The sequence below is a fragment of the Equus przewalskii genome, chromosome 23 (genome assembly GCF_037783145.1).
Source record: "Equus przewalskii isolate Varuska chromosome 23, EquPr2, whole genome shotgun sequence".
In the NCBI taxonomy this organism is placed as follows: Eukaryota; Metazoa; Chordata; class Mammalia; order Perissodactyla; family Equidae; genus Equus; species Equus przewalskii.
In genome coordinates this window covers 14,271,422-14,291,657 of record NC_091853.1, presented here as the reverse complement: position 1 = coordinate 14,291,657, position 20,236 = coordinate 14,271,422, and the positions used below count along the sequence as shown (strand labels likewise).

Here is a 20,236-nt window from a genome sequence, read left to right as displayed (position 1 = left end):
TGATGGATCTTATTTGAGACTTTCTTCAAACTAATAAATCTTTTTAAAAAGGATAAAGTAATTAGAGAAATATAAACCTTGTCTGATATTTAATATGAAGACATTACTATTAACATTTAATGTGTGATAACTGTATTTTGGTAATGGAGGCAGAGACTATCCTTGAGAAACATTTACAGATAAAATGATGTAATTTCTGGAATTTGCTTCAAAATAATCAAGGAGGATGAAACAAGATTAGGTATTGTACTGATAATGATTGAAGCTGGGTGAGGGGGTAAATGGATTCTGTACACAATCTACTTTTGTACATTTTTGAAAATTTCCATAACAAAAATTTGGGGTGGAGGAGGGGACATTTACTTTGTGTGCTAGAAAGGGGTTTGCTTTTTGGTTTCCCTAAGAAAGGATACTGGAAATACAAAAGAAATTCTTAAGAGGGATGGTTTGGAATAATTTGTAGGTAACTCCAGTTAGAGGCAGATAAACTGTCCTTTACTAAATTTTACACAGTCAAGTCTGACTACTAGCTAGGTTTTCATTTTCTGGGTGTCATACCTGAATTTTTCTTCGACACCATTTGACTGCTTCTTTCAAAGCAGGTAGATTAGAATGTGAAAGCAAATGCTTCATTTGGACCTCTAGCTCTGGTTCACAATTTGAACAAAGAACATTACAACGCATTTTTTCAATTTACATTTAGGAATATGGTAGGCTTAAAATACACCCCCTCCAAAGATATCCACGTCAAATCCTCCGATTCTGTGATGTTATCTTATTTGGGAAAAGGGTCTGTGCAATATAATTTTGGATCCTGAGATGAAGCCATTCTCAATTATCTAGGTGGCCTTAAACCCAACGAAAAATGTCCTTAGATACACAGAAAATGAATAGAGAAATGGAGGAGAAGGGAGAGATTGAAGTGAAGTGGCCACAAGCCAAAGAAGCCAGCAATCACCAGAAGCTGGAAGAGACAAATTCTCCTCCCCAAATTCCAGGAATGCAGCCCTGCCAACACCTTGATTTCAGATTCTTGCTTCCAGAACTGTGAGAGAATAAATTTCTCTTATTTTAAGCCACCAAGTTTGTGGCTAATTGTTACAGCAGTCACAGAAAACTAATAAAAGGGATTATCTACTCTTTCAATTATTGACTACCTAGTCCTTCCTCAGATTGCCTCAATAATTAGAAGTTATTGTAAATTTAAACGATTTTTAGAGTACCTTCTCCATTTTGAGGTCAGGAATTCTTGGTTCTTTTATTCAATGATGTATACTCTCACTCAGTGCTGGAAAACTACTCTCTGATCCTAACTTTTTATGGTTCTTTCTACCTTTCTCATTGGCATTCTTTCATTAAACACCTAAGGGGACCCTGCCTAAAGAAAACAAAAAAGAGCATAAAGTGGAACTTCCCTTACTTTAAACTCTGCCAGTTTTAAGCTTCAACAATTGTTCCAGTTTTCTAACAGCTAGTTTAGGAAATTTTATCTGAAATCACCAGATTGACTCTTTTGGTATTATATCTTTTCCTCTACCGTGTAGAATATATACCAATAATCCTAGACCTTTTTTGTTTCATGATTTAATATTTTGTAATTATCCCTTCTCTACTTTATGACCGTCTCTCAAACTTAACAATACAAAAATAAATAGCACTGTGTAATAATTGTTACAGTGCCTCTATAAGTTACTGATTTTTACAAGTGAAGGAAAATTTTAAACACCAAAAATATTTTAAATACTCTTCGGTGTCACAAAGAAAGGATTACAAGATTGTGTTCAAAATATTTCTTCTTCATTTCTTCTAGGTTCCTACCTGTATGCTACTCAAAGCTGTTATTATTTCTATCAATAATTTTACTACCTATTTATATCATCTGATATCCTAGCAATGAGCATTAAATTACATTTAATTCTCTTTCTGTGAAACAGAAGTAGATATTTTGTCAACTTGAATAGTAATGCTATTTACTATTCAGAACCACATCTTTCCTATTAGTGAACTAGTTTGAGGTTGGTGGCATCTTTAAAGAATACATGTTTATTTTGAAGGTAATAATACTTGCTATCTAGAAGTTGTCACTCCCACAATACAAATGAAGATGCAATCCTTTTCCAGAGTAAACATGAAATAAGCAGACCCTTCAGAAATAACTCCATTTCATGGCTTTGAATATCAATCAGGTCTTTCCATCCTTTCTAAAAGAAGTTAATGGAGGACTGAAAATATTTCATTCCTGAAGAGATGACAATTATCTTGTTGCCTTGGCTCTTGTCTCAACTTCCACTCTTAGCTATCTACATTTTTTTATGGCTCTCAAAACAAGGTTGCAGCAGCTACAAATGAATCTAGCATTTCATTTTAGGGGTTAAACTCTCTACTAGTCCCTAGTACACAGTCTTATCATGCAACATTAACCCACCAGAAGCAGAAGGATTTTTAAAAATCCACAATACATGACTAGACAAAATAACACTAACAGAAAAGTGGAACTGAGAAAAGATACTCTCCTGCTACTGTCCAGCTGAAAATGTAGCAAATTAGATATGGCTCTCCCTATTATAAATATCACATGATTTCCAGGTCAGAAAAGTCACGTAAATAATTTTTTAAAGAGGTGATACAGGATAATGAAATGGAAAACTGGGGGAAGGGGAGACAGAAGATTATAAATAACATGAGAAAAGTAATGTATTATGAATGCATAGATTTGACAGTAATCCTATATATGCAAAAAAACTACTTCATGAATTTTAGAAATGCAGTTCAGTCTTCTATCCTCTAGAACTAAAAAGCAAGCTCACATCTGTTAAAACAACAAAGACCTGGGGACAGAGGTGAAGTAGAAGAAGATGCCTGAAGTGGACTCTGTCCTTTCGAGCGTATAATCAGAATGAATAATTTACAAGCATACTTTCATCTTCAACGCCACTAAGAGCTGAATTCTAAGGAGCTTAGGGAGACTGTAACACATCTGCTAACCAAGTTAAATAAGCAGAGGGAACAGAAGCAAAAATTATCCAACAAAATCTGTTCACAAGATTGGGAAGGGAGTGGGAGAACTAAAGAAGAAATGGCAGAAAGCAGAGGTTAGTCTAGTTGTGGTCAGTGACCAGTGACTTATGTCCTTAGCTGTATCTGTTCACTCCATTTCAGAAAGTCAGATAGCCGTATTAAGCTAAATGAATCAGAGAGCAGTATTAACATTAGCTATGTATACTCCCCAGCAAAAGGAATACTTTATAAGATAACAAGGGAGGCAAAATGTGAGAGGAAAACAATCAAAGCATCAATAGGTCTTTACATTTTAATTCAAATAATCTCTATATTCCACTCAGTAGACATATATGAAAAAAATCAACAATTCATATATAATTTTTCAACTCTATGCCTATTTTATGTATCTTTGAAAGGAGGCATACCAAACATGTAAAATCATGGGAAGTCGTAATTTAATGTCTTACAAAAACTATATGGTCACTAAATACCTTATAAAATATAATTTCTCAGCAATCAGGAGAAACTTTATGCTTGGCATCAAGACAATACAATGCCACAAAAACACGAAATCTTTAAACTAGGGATCTCATATCATCACTGGTTTTAAAGAAATGCTACATGGGTCACCTCAGACTATACCTTACAAAATTACAGTGTCAGCATTATAAAACAACAATAAATGATATGCTTAGCAATCTAATCAGAGGTAAAATTCTGCATCTAAAGATCAAGAGAAGTTAAAATTAAAAATCAAAAGACCAAAATAAAAACAAAGAAGCAAGCTAAGCTTAACTTACTCTTTTTTTTCCCATAAATAGTACACTGGCTTCAAGGAAGACTGAGGGAAAGGATTCGTTTTTATTCCTACACACTGCTGTGCTCAGTAAATATTTTAGATACCAGGTATGAAACAGTAAAAAAAAAAAAAAAAAAAAAGACAAAATCTCTGGTCTAAAAGGACTTATATTGGTTCAAGAGAATTAATAAATCAATGAAAAAACACAAGATATCAGAAAGCGACAAATGCTAAGCAAAGAAATAAATAAAACAGGATGATGTAATATAAAGTAACTGAGTGGCTATATAAGATGGGATATTCATATGGCCTCTTGAAGGACACAGCCATGGAACGATCTAATGATTCTTGACACAGGGCAAGAGCAAACGTCCTATTTAAAAGCAAGCTTGGCCTGATGTAGATACAGAAAGAAAGGCAATATGACTGAAGCCGAGTGAACAAGGGGGAAACGGCAGCAAGTGAGGTCATAGACATAAGACCAGAAATATTTAGGACCTTGTAGGTCATTATAATACATTTTTACATTACACCCTTGGATTGTAAGCAGTAGCCTTATGAAACTCACTGTTACGCTATTTGTAAAATTGTTTTGGGGATACTACTCACCATACCAAACAAAACACTCTTCATGAAGGTCCAAAGGAAGAATTTCTTTCAAATCTCATGTTTAGTAAAAGCTGGTCTTTTTCTGAGGAACTGGTATAAATTTGCCTTATGTGAATTCTGAAATTAATCGTGCTCTTCTCTATCTTCTGAACTCCAGAAAATTCAGTTGAATTTACAATTAGATTCTGACAACTGCATATAACCTTATGGCATCTATTTATTTTAATAAGCTTTTTATTTTAGAACAGTTTTAAATTTACAGAGAAGTTGCAAAGGTAGTCCAGAGTTCCCATATACCCCTCACCCAGTTTCCCCTATTAACATCTTACATGAGTATGGTACATTTGTCACAATTAATAAACCAATAATCATACATTATTAACGAAAGTTCATGATTTACTCAGATTTCTTTAATTTGTACCTGATGTTCTTTTTCTGGTCCAGGATCTTTAAGGTAGCTATTCTATAAATTAAATTTACTGGAGCTTTATCTCACTGTTCTATCTTTATTTTCCCCTTATTCTAACCTCTGTAACTACCGTTATCTAATATATTTTATCTAATTCTATAAACCTTCCCCAATACTTCTGGGAACTACATAGAGTAATAAAAAAAAATTAGCAGAAAGAGATTTCTTGAAAGATACAAGCTAACTGACGCAAGTCAAACAGTTCTGTATTATTCAAAGTAAGTCATGCTTCATAAATCTTTTTAAAATACAAAGACCAGGGGGCCGGTCCCGTGGCTGAGTGGTTAAGCTTGCACGCTCCGCTGCAGGACGCCCAGGGTTTCATCAGTTCGAGTCCTGGGCGTGGACATAGCACTGCTCATCTTGAGCTACGCTGAGGCGGCGTCCCACATGCCACAACTAGAAGGACCCACAACTAAAAATATACAACTATGTACCTGGGGGCTTTGGGGAGAAAAAGGAAAAAAAATAAAATCTTTTAAAAAATAAAATAAAATAAAATACAGATACCTAAGGAAATGTCCAATTAAAAATTTTATCCAAAGATATCATTTGGATAAAAATGCAAAGTCAATATAAAAAGTCTCTTTATGTTTCAATATGAGTTTAGTCTCTGGAATTCTCCTTTTGTTGTCACATACAGCATTAGTAATCCTGATTGTCTTTTCTGAGCCACGCAACCTTGGCTTGGTCTCAGATAGCACAAATCTAAAACGAGGGTTAGGCAAAACAATCTTTTAAAGACCCTTTCAATTAGAAGTGTCGATGATCTCTTAATTCTGTGACCTAAGTTGACTATCAGATTCTCGTATTTTTCCATTATAAGATGGAAAATGTTCATGTTTCTAAACAAAAGATACTACATTTTAAAAAGAGGATGGCAAAATAAAGTTTGAAGCTTTACTTGAAATTAATTCAGAGTAAAAACTAAAATAATTAATATAGTGTATAAATTATATGAATAGTGCATAAATATATATGTACATAAATTATATGTATCAGTAGTATCCTGGGGAAAGGGGAAGTTCCCCCAAAAGAAAGATATGAATATTTACCAAAGTAGATTAATTCCATAAAGTAACTGAGACACCAAACAGAAACAAAGAAAGCATGAGAAAAAAGGTGAAAATACATCAATTTATATTTTCCACTGCTCTCTATCAATGAAAATCTGACATAGTCATATTTCGTCAAATTTGACTATGTCAAACAGGTACTATGATTAAGAGTTCTGTTTTCATAACTACAATAAATTGTCTTGCATCGAAACAATCCTGATTATTAAGGTGTGACTGATTCACTCATGGGGAACCTCTAGTTTACAGCTTAATTTAATCTGTCCCAAATACCCAAATACCAAATACCTCAGTGACAGCAGGAATTGTAAAAACACGTTACAGTTTCCAGGTTTTTAGCATCATTTTCCAAAAATTCCTCAAAACATTACTCCCTGAAGGACTGACTCTAAGGACTCTAAGTGTGTGTCTGCCCCAACACGTGAAAAAACAAATCCACAATTCTAGTCATTTTAATACCCTTATTCTACTGTCATGCATGCTGTTCTACGAGTCTTTATGCAGAAAAAGCTAACAAAATAAACAGTAAAATGTGTGATTATTTATGCCATTATTTGAAAATCAACACATTGTATAAGCTTTAACACAGAATTTTAAGTCATCTTCTCAGTCATATACTCCCAAATGTAAATGGTTACCAAAAATAACAGAGATTACACAGAGTAGGTCATGATATATATATCAAAGGAGATTAGATATAAAGTGATAAAAAAGAATGCCTGAATAAGTCTTTAAGCATTCTTAATCTTACATAAGCATTGATATATTCTTATATATTATTTCAGAATATGAGCATTTCCCAGTTACAATCGTAAGAAATTTATTTTAAATAAAAATAGAAACTATTTTTCATGAATCAATGTAAAAATAGTTCATGAAATTCACTCTCAAAAGATGACTGAAGCAAAATAACCATGAATCTGAATGTTTATTTGTTTGAGTAATAAAAGCAACTTTAAGTAAACACTGCTTGATTTCTTAACACACTAAAATTATTTTGTTTGATTGGTTTACTTTCAAATGGGAAAAAAGCCCACTTTATCAATGAAGAGTAAAGGCAGTATCTCAAAATGTCCTACCAAATTAGAAAAAAATAATTCACAGTATAAAAAATAGTGTCTGTGGTAAACTTCTTATCAAGAAAAACTTTCATATACTATGCCTTCTATCTAATACACTTTTATCAAATAAACCAATCTTCACTCTCCATCTTAAACTAAAGTAGTGTGAAATATGAGAAAGCTACTTATTTTAATATAATTCATCTTAAGTAACAAACCAGCAAAAATGTTCTTACATTCTAACAATGATGTTAAATTATAACCATTTAACATATGTACATAATCAGTACAGCTATTACTTAGATTCGGTTCAATACAATAAACATTGTAAAAATAAATGTCCTCTAGATGCTATAAACAAACAAAAAATACTCCCCATATGCTAACAGAGTAATCAAACTATCAATGAACTTAAGAAGCCTATAAACCCACTGGTTAATTACTGTGTAAAAGAAGTTAGCATTAACCATACTGACCTAAAATTATTTTAAGATTTATGGCAGGAGTTCTCAACTTTGGTTTTAATAGTAGAATCACCTGGGGAGACTCAAACTACCAATACCCGGGTTCCACCCCTCGATCCAATTTTAATTAGCCTGAGATGGGGACCAAGTATCAATATTTGTAAAAGAAACAAACAAAACACAGGTAAATTGAGCTAAATGTGCAGCAGATTTGAGAACCACCAATTTATGGTATGCTACAGTTTTAAGATTAAAAGAAAACTTTCTCACTGGCACCAAAGGTTTTAAGTCTACTAAAACCTCAGATGTAGAAGAAAGGAGAGTGAAGAAAAGAGAGAAAGACAATATTCAAAAAAATAATGGAGGTCTATTGAACTTTTCTTCCCTTTAAAAATGTTAAAAGTTTAAAGTCTTATTTTGGACTTTGTTGATATATCTGCTCATGTTGCATTACTTTATAGCTAACAGCTAAATAAAAGCCTAGAGATACAAACTCAACAGCAAGAACAAAAGAATGACAGAAATAATCATTTAAACTTAACACCGTATAAAAGATAGTAAGTTAATGTAGTATCACAAAGCAAATGAGAGACAAAATTATAGTCCTTTTAATAACTTTTTCTAACCTCAATACTACATACAATGTTTCTTTAAACCACTTTCCAAGACCTTCAATTCTCCAGTGTCTGAAAAGAGAAAATTTCATTTTAAAAAGATAAAAACTACACAGCTCTAGTCTGATTATCTGAGAGTAGAAAGAACAAACAAGTGCAGAATATTTCCCGTATGAAAGCAGCACATACTCTGTAAGATCAGCCTACAATACTCCCTATTTCTAACGCGGTCCAAAGAAGTTAATGTTTCTACGCAATAAGATAAAGGAAAAGTTCTTAACTATAAATATTTGTCATTTTAGCATACTTTCACAGAATTCAATTTTTCTCTAGTAACTGCTAAAAGTATATGAAAATTACTAGCAACATGATCTAGCATGGAGGGAGGAATAAAGATCATCATAACTTACAACATATCTCAGAGTATGTTTGTTACAAATCAGATGGCAAAACTTAAAAAAAATTAAAGTAGGTCAATCTGACAATAAAACCAAAAAAAAATACATTAAAGCAAGTTACACAAGGTGAGAGAATCAGTTTAACTTCCATGTAATTTCATTTTTCTTACATTCTTAAAACATTTTGAGGAGGTACACTTTAGAACACATAAAATAAGAGATAACAGGGGCTGGCCCCGTGGCCGAGTGATTAAGTTCGCGCGCTCCGCTGCAAGCGGCCCAGTGTTTCGTTGGTTCGAATCCTGGGCGCGGACATGACACTGCTCATCAAACCACGCTGAGGCAGTGTCCCACATGCCACAACTAGAAGGACCCACAACGAAGAATATACAACTATGTACCGGGGGGCTTTGGGGAGAAAAAGGAAAAAATAAAATCTTAAAAAAAAAAAAATAAATAAGAGATAACAACCCAATAAAGAACTAAACATTCTGATAAATCTTTAAGTGTCTTCATTTATATATTAGAAAATTAAAATATACTGTAACCCAAATTCAGTGACATATTATAACACTAATATCTAAGTGCCAATACCCTGGTAAAGATTTTGAGATTTTGAAGAGAGCACATTTTGAATTCAGAATAGTTAGAGATGAAAGATGTACATTTCTATGTTATTAAAGACAATGAGATTTTTCATTATAGATCCGTAGTTTTATTAAACAACTTCAGCACCTGTTATATGCCATAAAAATAAGCCTCCAAAAGACTGTTTCTAGAATGACTTCATAGAATTCCAGTTTGGTATATCATAAAGATATTAATCTGTACACATTAGAATATTTTTGGCATACACTTTTTCACATTCCTCTCTCCTGAAAAAATGTGATGCAAAATTTTAAAAGAATACCAAGCCTCAGAAGTTACGCTTCCTCAAGAAATAGTTGTTGAATTAGCTCCTAATTATTTACTGATATAAGAACTCCTAAAACTTTAATTTACAAGTCTCCAAACCTATCAAAGGTTAAACCCATAAAGAATGAGCTGGTGAGCAGAAGCTGAGGTAACAGAAAAGAAAGGATCAATAAAGATAATTGGAGAGAGAACCACTGTCTGTAGGTCAGTCATTTTATGACTGTCAAACTGTGCACAAGCATACACATACACGATTATAAAACACACAGACACACAGAGTAAATATGCTCCATTGTTTTACTAGTCCCAGTCTAAAGACATGGCATAAATAGAAATGAAAAGCTGTGATGTCCAGACTAATTATGGACTAATGATTCACTGAATGATGGAAGGAAGCAAGGATGGATGGAAGGATGGATGGATGGATGGATGGATGGAGAGAAAGTTATTAAACTACATCAGGGCGGGGGGCGGGGCACAACACAGATAAGAACTTTGACTCTAAACCAATATCTGTGATTCACAATACTAAGGTGATTTAAGGATATTAAGAGATCCTTCAGAGACTAAATGTGAGCTAAACAAAAAAAATTTTAATTGAAATACAAAGTAATCATAATACATATTATAAAAAGCAAAAAAAAGATCTATATAATAGGGCTGGTTATATTAGTTTTATACTGTGCAGTTTAAATTATCTTTCCTTAGAAAGAAGTTTTATGCAACTAAATGTAGGGGTTAATGCATCTTACCTTCCACAGAAGGTGCCTGGTCCTGAGCTGAATACAGCATATCCTTGAAAGCCTATTAAAAGAAAGAAAAGAAATACATGAAATCCTGAGTAATCTTTAAACTAAAAGCATTTGAAGCTTTTCTTTTGAATTACTTCTTTTTCAATAACCAAACAATGACCACATATGGTTACCTAAATTAAGAACTTAGTGAAATACTTCAAGTAACTTTTAAAAAGCTAAAACCCAAATACTATACTTTCATGTCAATCCAGTACTGTCCAATCTTTAGGACAAAAGCTAATCTGTATGCTTTAAAAATTAAAAGCAATTTGAAAAGAATAAAAAATCACCTGAAAGATCCTAAACTCTCTTGACTAAAAGAAAACAGTGATAGAGCTGAGAATAATGGTCCTAGAAGAAGAAAATGGAACACTCCATAAGAAAATACGAAATGCTGGGAAAAACATTTTTTTAATTGTGATAACATACGTAACATAAAAATCACCATCTTAACGATTTCAGTTCAGTAGTGTTAAGTACATTCATACTGCTGAGTAGAGTATCTCCAGAATTCTTTTCACCTTGAATACAAATACTTCTCAGTGGAGGTCTGCAAAGTCCTCCACAAGAGTTCAGGACGATAAAGATAGTACAGGTTCGGGGGCTTTTTTCCAAACTAGTAAATTAACTAACAATCACATTTAGGTAATTTGGATGGTTGCAGTTTGGTCTCTCAATAAGCGGTTTTGAGATAGGAATGAAAAGCATTTCTCCACACCTATCAAAATGGGAGAATCAATTAAGTGGATAAGGCTCTAGAGCTGAAGAGCTGGTCATAAGCTTAGGTGACTTTATCCAGTCCCATAGCTTCAAAGCTTTAAATACCATCTAACCATTAGCCACTCTTAAATCGGCCTTCCTCAACCTCAGTACAAGTGACATTTGGCCAGATAATTCTTTGTTGTCAGGGGCTATTCCGTGCATAATAGGATTTTTAATAACATCCCTGGCATCTAGACACCCACTAGATACTAGCAGCAACCCCCCTCTCCAAAGTTGCGACCACCAAAAACGTCTCCAGACACTGCCAAATGTCTCCTGGGGGACAAAATTAGCCCTCCCCAGAACCACTAGCGGAGAGTCATTAAAGCATATAAAAAACAAAAAAGAAGAAATAAACCTCCAGGGTAACCCACTCTGTATTCAATCTAGTAAATTATATTCTTCCCTAGTGAATTTACCATTCACTTTAGATTAGTGACCAAACTGTTAGTTCCCTGTCTAACCAAGCCTGACAATATACAGTAAAAAAGATTCCCAATGAAACGAGGAAAATTAAAAATTTTAAATCAATGCATTTTTGTTCATTTTAACCTATATTTTCTAAAGAATTTTTGTAGGAAAATTATGTATATATAAAAATTTTGATGTCACACATGCTTAAATCCAAAAATATTCAATAAGATTCACTATAATAGAATTTTAGGCAATAAAGTAATACAGTTGTGGTATAATAAAAAAATACGTGCCCTTTGTTTCAGGTTCCTGGCACAACGCTCCAAAAACCTTTGGGATTTACTGTCTTTTGAGTACTAACGAGATGGCTCATGGGGGGCAGGAGGCAGGGCTAGATAGCTTCAGCATGGTGGTTGGACCTAGGAAAACCCAACCACCTGATTACTGTGATTAGAGGGTTAAAACTTTCAGCCCCACTCCCAGACCTCTGAGGAAAGGAGAGTGGCTAAAAAGTGAGTTCAATCACCAAGCGCCAAAGATGTAATCAATCATGCCTATGTAATGAAACTTCCATAAAAGCTCCAAAAAACGTCAGGGTTCAGAAAGCTTCCAGGTTAATGAACACACTGACATGCTGGGAGAAGGCATGGAAGCTCTGCACCACCCCTGTCCCCACGCCATTACCTATGCATCTCTTCCATTCGACTGTTAAGTTGTATTCTTTACAATAAATCTGTAAGGGTAAGCATGGCACTTTCATGAGTCCTGTGAGTCATTCTAGCAAATTATCAAACTGAGGGTGAGGGGGTGGGAATCTCCAAATTTGTAGTCAGCCAGGCAGAAGTGTGGGTAGCCTGGGTACCCCATTTGCAGCTGGCATCTTAAGCAGGGGCAGTCTTGCGGGACTAAGCCCTTAACCCACAGAGTCTGTACTAACTCCAGAGAGTTAGTGTCAGAATTGAACTGAATCGTTAGACACCCATTTGATGTTGGAGAAAGGGTTGTTGGTGTCAGTAAAAAGAAATACATTTGGGATCAGAAGTCATGATAGAAAATACGCAAACAGAAATCTTTTTGGAAAACCTTTATTAGTGGGCCACAGCTTTTCTAAGATTACATTTGAAGCTCAGCCTCATGCTTACTGACCATTAATTCTTAAATTTATTTATATACAAAAGCCCTAACTGAATATGACAAAGGTATGGAACTTCTTTTAAGAAAAATGTATATAGGCTCACTATTTTCTTTACAATTTCAGACGTCTCAGAGACCACTAACTTCCAGTTGAAGTTCCAGTTAAGTGTAGAAGATCTTACCAAACATCAGAAAGTCGTTATTTCAGTTTACAGACTGGAATTTTATATTCAAGTCCTATACAAGCGTAGAGTGGTGGCTATGTTACAGTTCCAGTTAAGTGTAGAAGATCTTACCAAACATCAGAAAGTCGTTATTTCAGTTTACAGACTGGAATTTTATATTCAAGTCCTATACAAGCGTAGAGTGGTGGCTATGTTACAGTTCCAGTTAAGTGTAGAAGATCTTATCAAACATCAGAAAGTCGTTATTTCAGTTTACAGACTGGAATGTTATATTCAAGTCCTATACAAGCGTAGAGTGGTGGCTATGTTACAGTTCCAGTTAAGTGTAGAAGATCTTACCAAACATCAGAAAGTCGTTATTTCAGTTTACAGACTGGAATGTTATATTCAAGTCCTATACAAGCGTAGAGTGGTGGCTATGTTACAGTTCTTCCATAGGGTATTTTAAGAAGGTAAATGAATAGACTGCTCAGAGCAGAGTAAACCTCTAGAAGTAGAAGAAGAAAGGAACAAATAAATCCAGCCAGAGAATATTTATGGAAATAAATCAATCATGAGAGCAGGTAATGTCAGAGACTCAAATATCTGAATGAAGTTTTTCTAATTCTGGAATATAATAGGCATGTGTACTCAAATTAAATGATGCTATCAATAAACCATCAATGACTAGCTGAGCAGCTTGTACACAGTAGAAGCTCAATAAACAGTTCCTGAATTTAGAAGGGTTTCTTTCTTGGAGAAAATTACTTTAAAGATGATTAACAAAGCACACTGAGAAAGCACACTAACCAGAATCTCTGACATGTAATGAAAATGAACTAAATTTTCAAAAGGAAAGGCTACCAAATTAAGTTTTTAAAAGATGATTAAAATTTTATAAAGAGAAAAATGATAATAGTCTTCATTTTGATTATAAAACTGACTCATAATTTGATTTAAATCAAGACAACTCTCAGTGAAATCAGGGACAACTCTTTTTGCTTATTACTTCAGTCTTCCTCTGAAAAAGAGACCCTCTATGTTTTTACAGTAATAGCTTCTAGAGAACTCCATAAATAGGATACCATCCTATGTCTGTAACAAGAGAATAGGCTCCAATTGGGAACTAGCAGGGGGAAAGAGCCTACAACGAATTGTCCATATTAGTATCTATGGATTGTTTGTCTATAATATGAGTCACTCAGAGCACTTGCCTGGGTTGGGAGCACTACATCCAAATGCAAAAAAGAACAAACTCAGAGTGTCCTTGATTCATACTGCCTCACTTTAAAGAAATCCAATACATCATAGATAACTCTGAATTTGTATAATAAATGAAATCAACATGTATTCACATGCATTACAAAAGATTTCTTTGATTTCCAAAGGATTCAAAGCAATCCTTTATATCAGCAGCTCTACACTGTAATCTGAGTGTTAAATTATTTTTGTAATAATGATATTGAAACATACATAAACTACAACAAAACTCTTAGTGCTTATAACAACTCATATAACAGTAAAATCTTATAAATTAAATACAAACACAAACAAAAAACCACTAGTGTTCAACCAAAAACATTAACATGACAGGAAAAAAGATGTTTGCTGAAACAAAATCTCAATTGGTAACATGACTACAATGCTGACTGCCAATACACCTCCTCTTCTGAGTGTGGAATGCCAGTAAGACTGTGTTAGATGTGATGTAACTCTCCTAGTACCTCTCTCTACTATGAACGAGCATAGCAGAGTGGCTAGGAGCTATGGAGTCAGACAAAGTGTATGAAAACCAACTCTACTATCAGCTGTGTAAGCTTGGGAAAATTAACTTTTGTGTACTTCAGTGCCCTCATCTGTAAAACAGAAATACTGATCACACATACCTCACAGGTCTGTTATGAGAATTGAGAACTCCTAAAACACAGATCCTTATATTAATTATGATTCATGATTATACATGAAGAGTATTTAGAACAGTGCCTAGAACATAGAAGATGCTCAAAGAATGTTAGCTAATAGAATGTGAACTGTCACAAAACTTACGTCATACAGTGGGCTGTGGCATCATTTGGCCGTCTACTGGACAGGAATACATCACTTACACATTAGATATGCCTCAGCTCTTACTAACTCTTCACAAAGTAGTACAGTAGTACCTGGAGCCAACATTACCAAACAAGCATAAACATAGGGATTGTAATCTCTTGGCTGGCATCACTAGTTTATAAGATGGTCATCTAGATGATCTAGAATATGCTCCTTTTACATTTTCAGATGATTGCTGACATGAACACATTATATTTTTAATTCTCATAGGAAACCTACAAACTCCTAAGAAAATATATGCAGATCACAGTTTGCATATGCTTAAAACAACATCTCCTAATTATATTACGTAAACTTTCTGAAACATCTCTATTGTACAAAATAGGGTATAGTTCAAACTTAACATATATATTCAATAATATTGCCAATACAAATTTCTTACGTTGTTAATTTTTAATAACCCATAGTAGATGATCTCTGATCTCCTTTACAAAGCACAGATGGGTTTCACAGACCATCTCACAGACCAAGGAGATCAGGAGCTAGAAAAATTCCCACTTTCTACGTTGTGATAATAACAATGTAGAACCTATGTTCTCGTTTGCTTCAAGATCCATTCAAAGTCAGCATGCTGCAATCTAATTACTGGATTAATAAACAATAAAATAACACAGGCATTTGAAGAGGAAGGGCAAAGAATATTGTTAGTGTTTAACAATTGGGTAAAATTTACATCAGACTTTTTTTATCTGAAAACTTTTCCAAATGGAACTCTCGAACAATAAAATTTTGATATATTCTTAAAAATACATACATCATGTGCTGATTTACAGCACCCCAGAAACATTCTCCAATTATCTCTTTTTCAGTTTCTACTTCCTCTTTTTGCATTCCCTTCTTAATTTTTTTCACACAGAAATACTGGATAGTCTGTGAATAATGTGGAAGTCAGCTACATCTGACCTGGTTTCTCTGTCTCATCATCTAGAAATCAGTCATGTTTTCCTGATACTAAAATTCTAAGGACAGTTCTGTAAATCAAATTATAAACCTCAGAAGAGGGCATCTAGTATTCTCATGTGTCCTGTACAAAGAATCACCATCTAATTAATCTCCAATTCTATCCTCACACAGAAATAAACTAACCTAGCTCTATTTTGGGCCATAGAAATAATCTGTAAAGTCAATAAATCTCTCACATAAATTCTTATAGTCTAATATATTAAAATTTAAAACTAATGTGCTCCTGTACATACTTAACAATCCAAAGCCAACAGTATATTAAAATAATTTGCATGACTCAAAATTTTCATGGAATTTAAAAGTATCCCATCAGCAAAAGGCAATTTAATATGCAAAAGTTGTTACATTAAATTATTAGTGAATTTATTAAAATTTAAAACATATACATTTATAATAGGAAGAACTAATTTGGAATATGTCATCTTACATTCACATTTATAAATTTCTACACTAACATACAATGATATTCACTGAAATGGCTTTTACTATTTCTGTGGATATCTCCCAAATCTATATCCTCAGCCACATGTCTGCTAATACAAACTCAGAATGTCTAAAATTCAATTCATTTACGTCCCAAAGACTGCTCTTCTCACATTCTTTATTTCTGTTAATGTCATTGCCAGTATCCAAATCACACACATTCAAAATCTCAGTTATCAGTGTCTCACTCATTCAGCAAATAGTTATTGTGCAACTGCTACACGCCAGGTACTTTTCTAGGTACCTGGATACATCACAAGGAAAATAAAAATCCCTGTCCTAGTCTTGTTAACATGCTTACATTCTCCTCTTTCCACTCCAGAGTTCAGCGGTCTGGTTCAGTCAATGCTACTACCACAACCTCTTTTACATTCATTCTCTCCTATCCTTTCAGCTGAACTATTTCAACGGACTCTCAACTGGTGTACCAACCTATAGGTTTTCAGATCTCTAACACATCTCACAAACTGCTGCCGTATCAATCTTCCCAAAGCACCAGTCTGATTCTCCTGCTTAAAAACTTACAAGGATTTCCCAATGGCCACAAAATAAAGCCCATACTCCTCTGCTGGCCTCTAAGGCACCAAGGATGGCCCAGTCTATCTTTCTAGGCTTATCTTCCAAACTGGAGAGAACAATTTCATTTTCACAACCTGACCCTCAAGCCAAAATGAATTACTTCCTGCTCATTTTAGAGTCTTCAATATTTCTTCCATCTTTGCCTTTGATTATCACTATTGCCTCTACCTAGAATCCTCTACACCTGCCCTCATCTTTTAAATCTAATTTCCAAATCTTAACCATCCTTCAAGGTCTAGATCAAATTTAACCTCTTTTGTGCTTTGTCCTGATTCCTCCAGAAGGAAGTCATCACTCCCTCCTCTGAAATCTTGAAGTACTCTATTTGAAACCACTTATAGCACTTAATATTTCCACCTTATGTTTTAATTATTTATCTGTGTCACTTGTTCCCCATTTGACTGTAAAGTCAGGGTTTTAGCCACCTTGCTTCAACTTGTATAAAAGAAGCACACCATAAATATTTCTAGATTATTTAGTATCATCATTAAGGAAGTTAATGAGCTTTATTCATTCAATGAACATTAGAGGATATCTACTCCATGCTCTATGCCAGGCTCTAGAGAAATAACGATGAATCAAACAAGGAGAAGACAGACATATAAATAGATAAATTATAATACAATATGTTGAATACTAAAAAAAAAAAAAAAAAAGAAGAAGAAGCATATTGAAGGCCTAACTAAGGTAGTGGCAATGGGAAAAAAAAAAAAGGAGGTGAAATATGGGAAAGAAAGGAGATACCAAAAAGCAAAATAGAAAGATTAGGCAAACAACTAAACATGAACTAAGGGAATTAAGATCTCCAAGATACTGAGCTGAGGTGAAAAGAAAGATGATTAGGGATACTATTAACCAAGCTGGAAAAGCTTGGGCAAAGACAAGACAGGAGTTTGCACTGACAAACCACTTTAGTAATCCACAGGACAACTGAGATGGTCAGCAGACAGATGAAAACAGAGATCTACAATTTGGAAGACAGATAAGAGCTAGCAGTTAAGAGCTGGAAATCATCTATATAAAGATGATTTGAAACTGCCTATGCTCTAGGTAAATGAAATTTCTCAGAAAGTGAGAAGTGGGCCAAGTACAGAATCTTTTGGAATACAAAGTAGCAGAGAAGACAATAAGGAAAAACTCAGATGTACACAGTGCCACAAAAATTAAAGGAGCATTTTAAGAAGGAAGAGAGATTAAAAATTATCAAAAACTGCTCAGGGAAGAGATATCTGCACTCCCGTGTTCACTGCAGCATTATCCACAATAGCGGAGATATGAAAACAACCTAAGTGTCTACCAACAGATAAATGGATAAAGAAAACAGTGGGAGGGGGAGAGAGTTGGGGGGTATATATACACACACAATAGAATATTATTCAGCTACGAGAAAGAAGGAAATCCTGCCATTTGCAACAACTTGCACAAACCTTGAGGGGATTACGCTAAGTGAAATAAATCACAGAAAGACAGATATTGTATGATATCACTTATATGTGTAATCTAAAAAAGCCAAACTCAGAGAAACAGAGTGGTGGTTACCAGGGTTTGGGGGGGTGGGAGAAAAGAAGACATACTGGTCAAAGGGTACGAATTTCCATTTATAAGATTACCAAATTCCGAGGATCAAAGGCACAACATGGTGATTATGGTAATACTATACTATATACTTGAAAGTTGCAAAGAGAATAGATCTTACATGTGCTCACCACAAAAAGAAACAGTAACTTGTGACGAGATAGAGGTGTTAGCTAAGCTATGGTGGCAATCGTTTTGCAATGTATAAATGTATCAAATCACCACGTTGTACACTTTAAATTTACATAATGGTATACATCAATTACATCTCAATGAAGCTGGAACTAAATTTTTTTAAAAAACTGAGAACATCTGAGTTAAATAAAACAACAATCAGGGAAGGGTTCATTATACTAATAATTGTTCTATTTCTTGAGCTGGATGGCCTATTCTACCTATCTGTCTACACGTCTATCTATCTAACCGGAATGCTACAACTGAATTACAATGAAAGAAAAATAGCTAACATTAGAATCCCTAGACTCTGACTTTCTACTTTACAGGATATAACTTAAACTATCAACATGTAAGATTAATAAAATATAACCTTAAGTTAAAGGAAAGAGAAATAAAAAGTTGCTTAGAGATTAAGAAGGAAGAGACTAAGAAGAGGTAATTAGATCTGAGGATCAGGAGCTCACTCGTGACCATCAAAAAATGGTTTCAGCAGTGACAGGGTAGAAGCTAGGTTAGATTGCGTTGAGCACACATGAGGACATGATGCCCATAAATATTGATCAACAATAAAAGTGATAATAGTTATTTATTGAATGCCTACTATCAGATATTGTTTTGAGTATTTTAAATTTTAAATGCACTACGTTAACAGAGGCCCACAACTCTTTAAAATATAATTCTCACTTTACCACTGACGATCTGAGACTCAGAGAGGTTATTAAAGTATCTTGCCCAAGTAGTGTTTATTCTATAATCCATGCTTCTTTGAGAAAGAGACACATAGGCTCACTATTTGGAGTAAAATCTTATTTTCTAAGATTTACCTCTAATTTTGGCCTCTCAATTTTCTGATACTCTCCCTTTTATTTCCAACACTTTTCCAAACCATTAGATTTTTACACCAAGGATGGTAACTAGCCTCTGCGATGACCACCAATGATTCTTGCCTCCTGGTAGTAATGCTCTTGTGCAATCCCCTTCCACACTAAATAGGGCTGACCTATATAACCAATAGAATATTGCATAAGTGACAAAGTACTACTTCCAAGGCTAGGTCATACAAGACACTGGGTTTTCATCTTGCTCTCTTGATCACCCACTTTAGAGGAAACCAGCCATGAAAAAGTATAAGCAGCCCTATGGAGAGCTCCAAGTGGTGAGGAACTGAGGCTTCCTGAAAAAAGCGAGCACAAATTTGCAAACCATTTGAGTGAGCCATCCTAGAATTAGATTCTTCAGCCCCTATCAAACTTTGAGATGACTGCAGCCCCAGGTGACATCTTGACTGCATCCTCACAAAACAGTCTGAGCCAGAACTACCCAGTTAAGTTGATTCCAAACTCTTGACAGACACACAGAGTATAAGGTAATAAGCGTTCATTATTGTTTTAAGCCATTAAGTTTTGGGGTAATTTGTTATACAGCAATAGATAATTAACACATGAATCCAAATTTGAAAAGTATTTTTATATCATAGAATGTGCACGTTATTAGATCATAACCAACATCTTTGGCTTGTTTTGATCAAAGTGGCTAAGATTTGTATTCCTATAAAGATATAAAATTATGGAAAGGAAAACTACGACAACTTCAAATAAGTGATTTATTTACCAATAACACGCAAAATTGCATTTCCCTATGTCAGAGCCACCAACATAGTGATTTAACTTACACTGA

General features: G+C 34.3%; 1 protein-coding gene across 1 annotated transcript in view; it reads right to left on the bottom strand.

Moving 5' to 3' along the window:
- XPR1 (xenotropic and polytropic retrovirus receptor 1) overlaps positions 1 to 20,236 on the bottom strand; it is a 205,483-nt gene that overhangs the window by 169,200 nt on the left and 16,047 nt on the right. Inside the window, exon 2 of the mRNA XM_070591733.1 lies at positions 10,158 to 10,209. Coding sequence (XP_070447834.1) covers positions 10,158 to 10,209 — 52 coding nt within the window. The remainder of the gene's footprint in view (positions 1 to 10,157; positions 10,210 to 20,236) is intronic.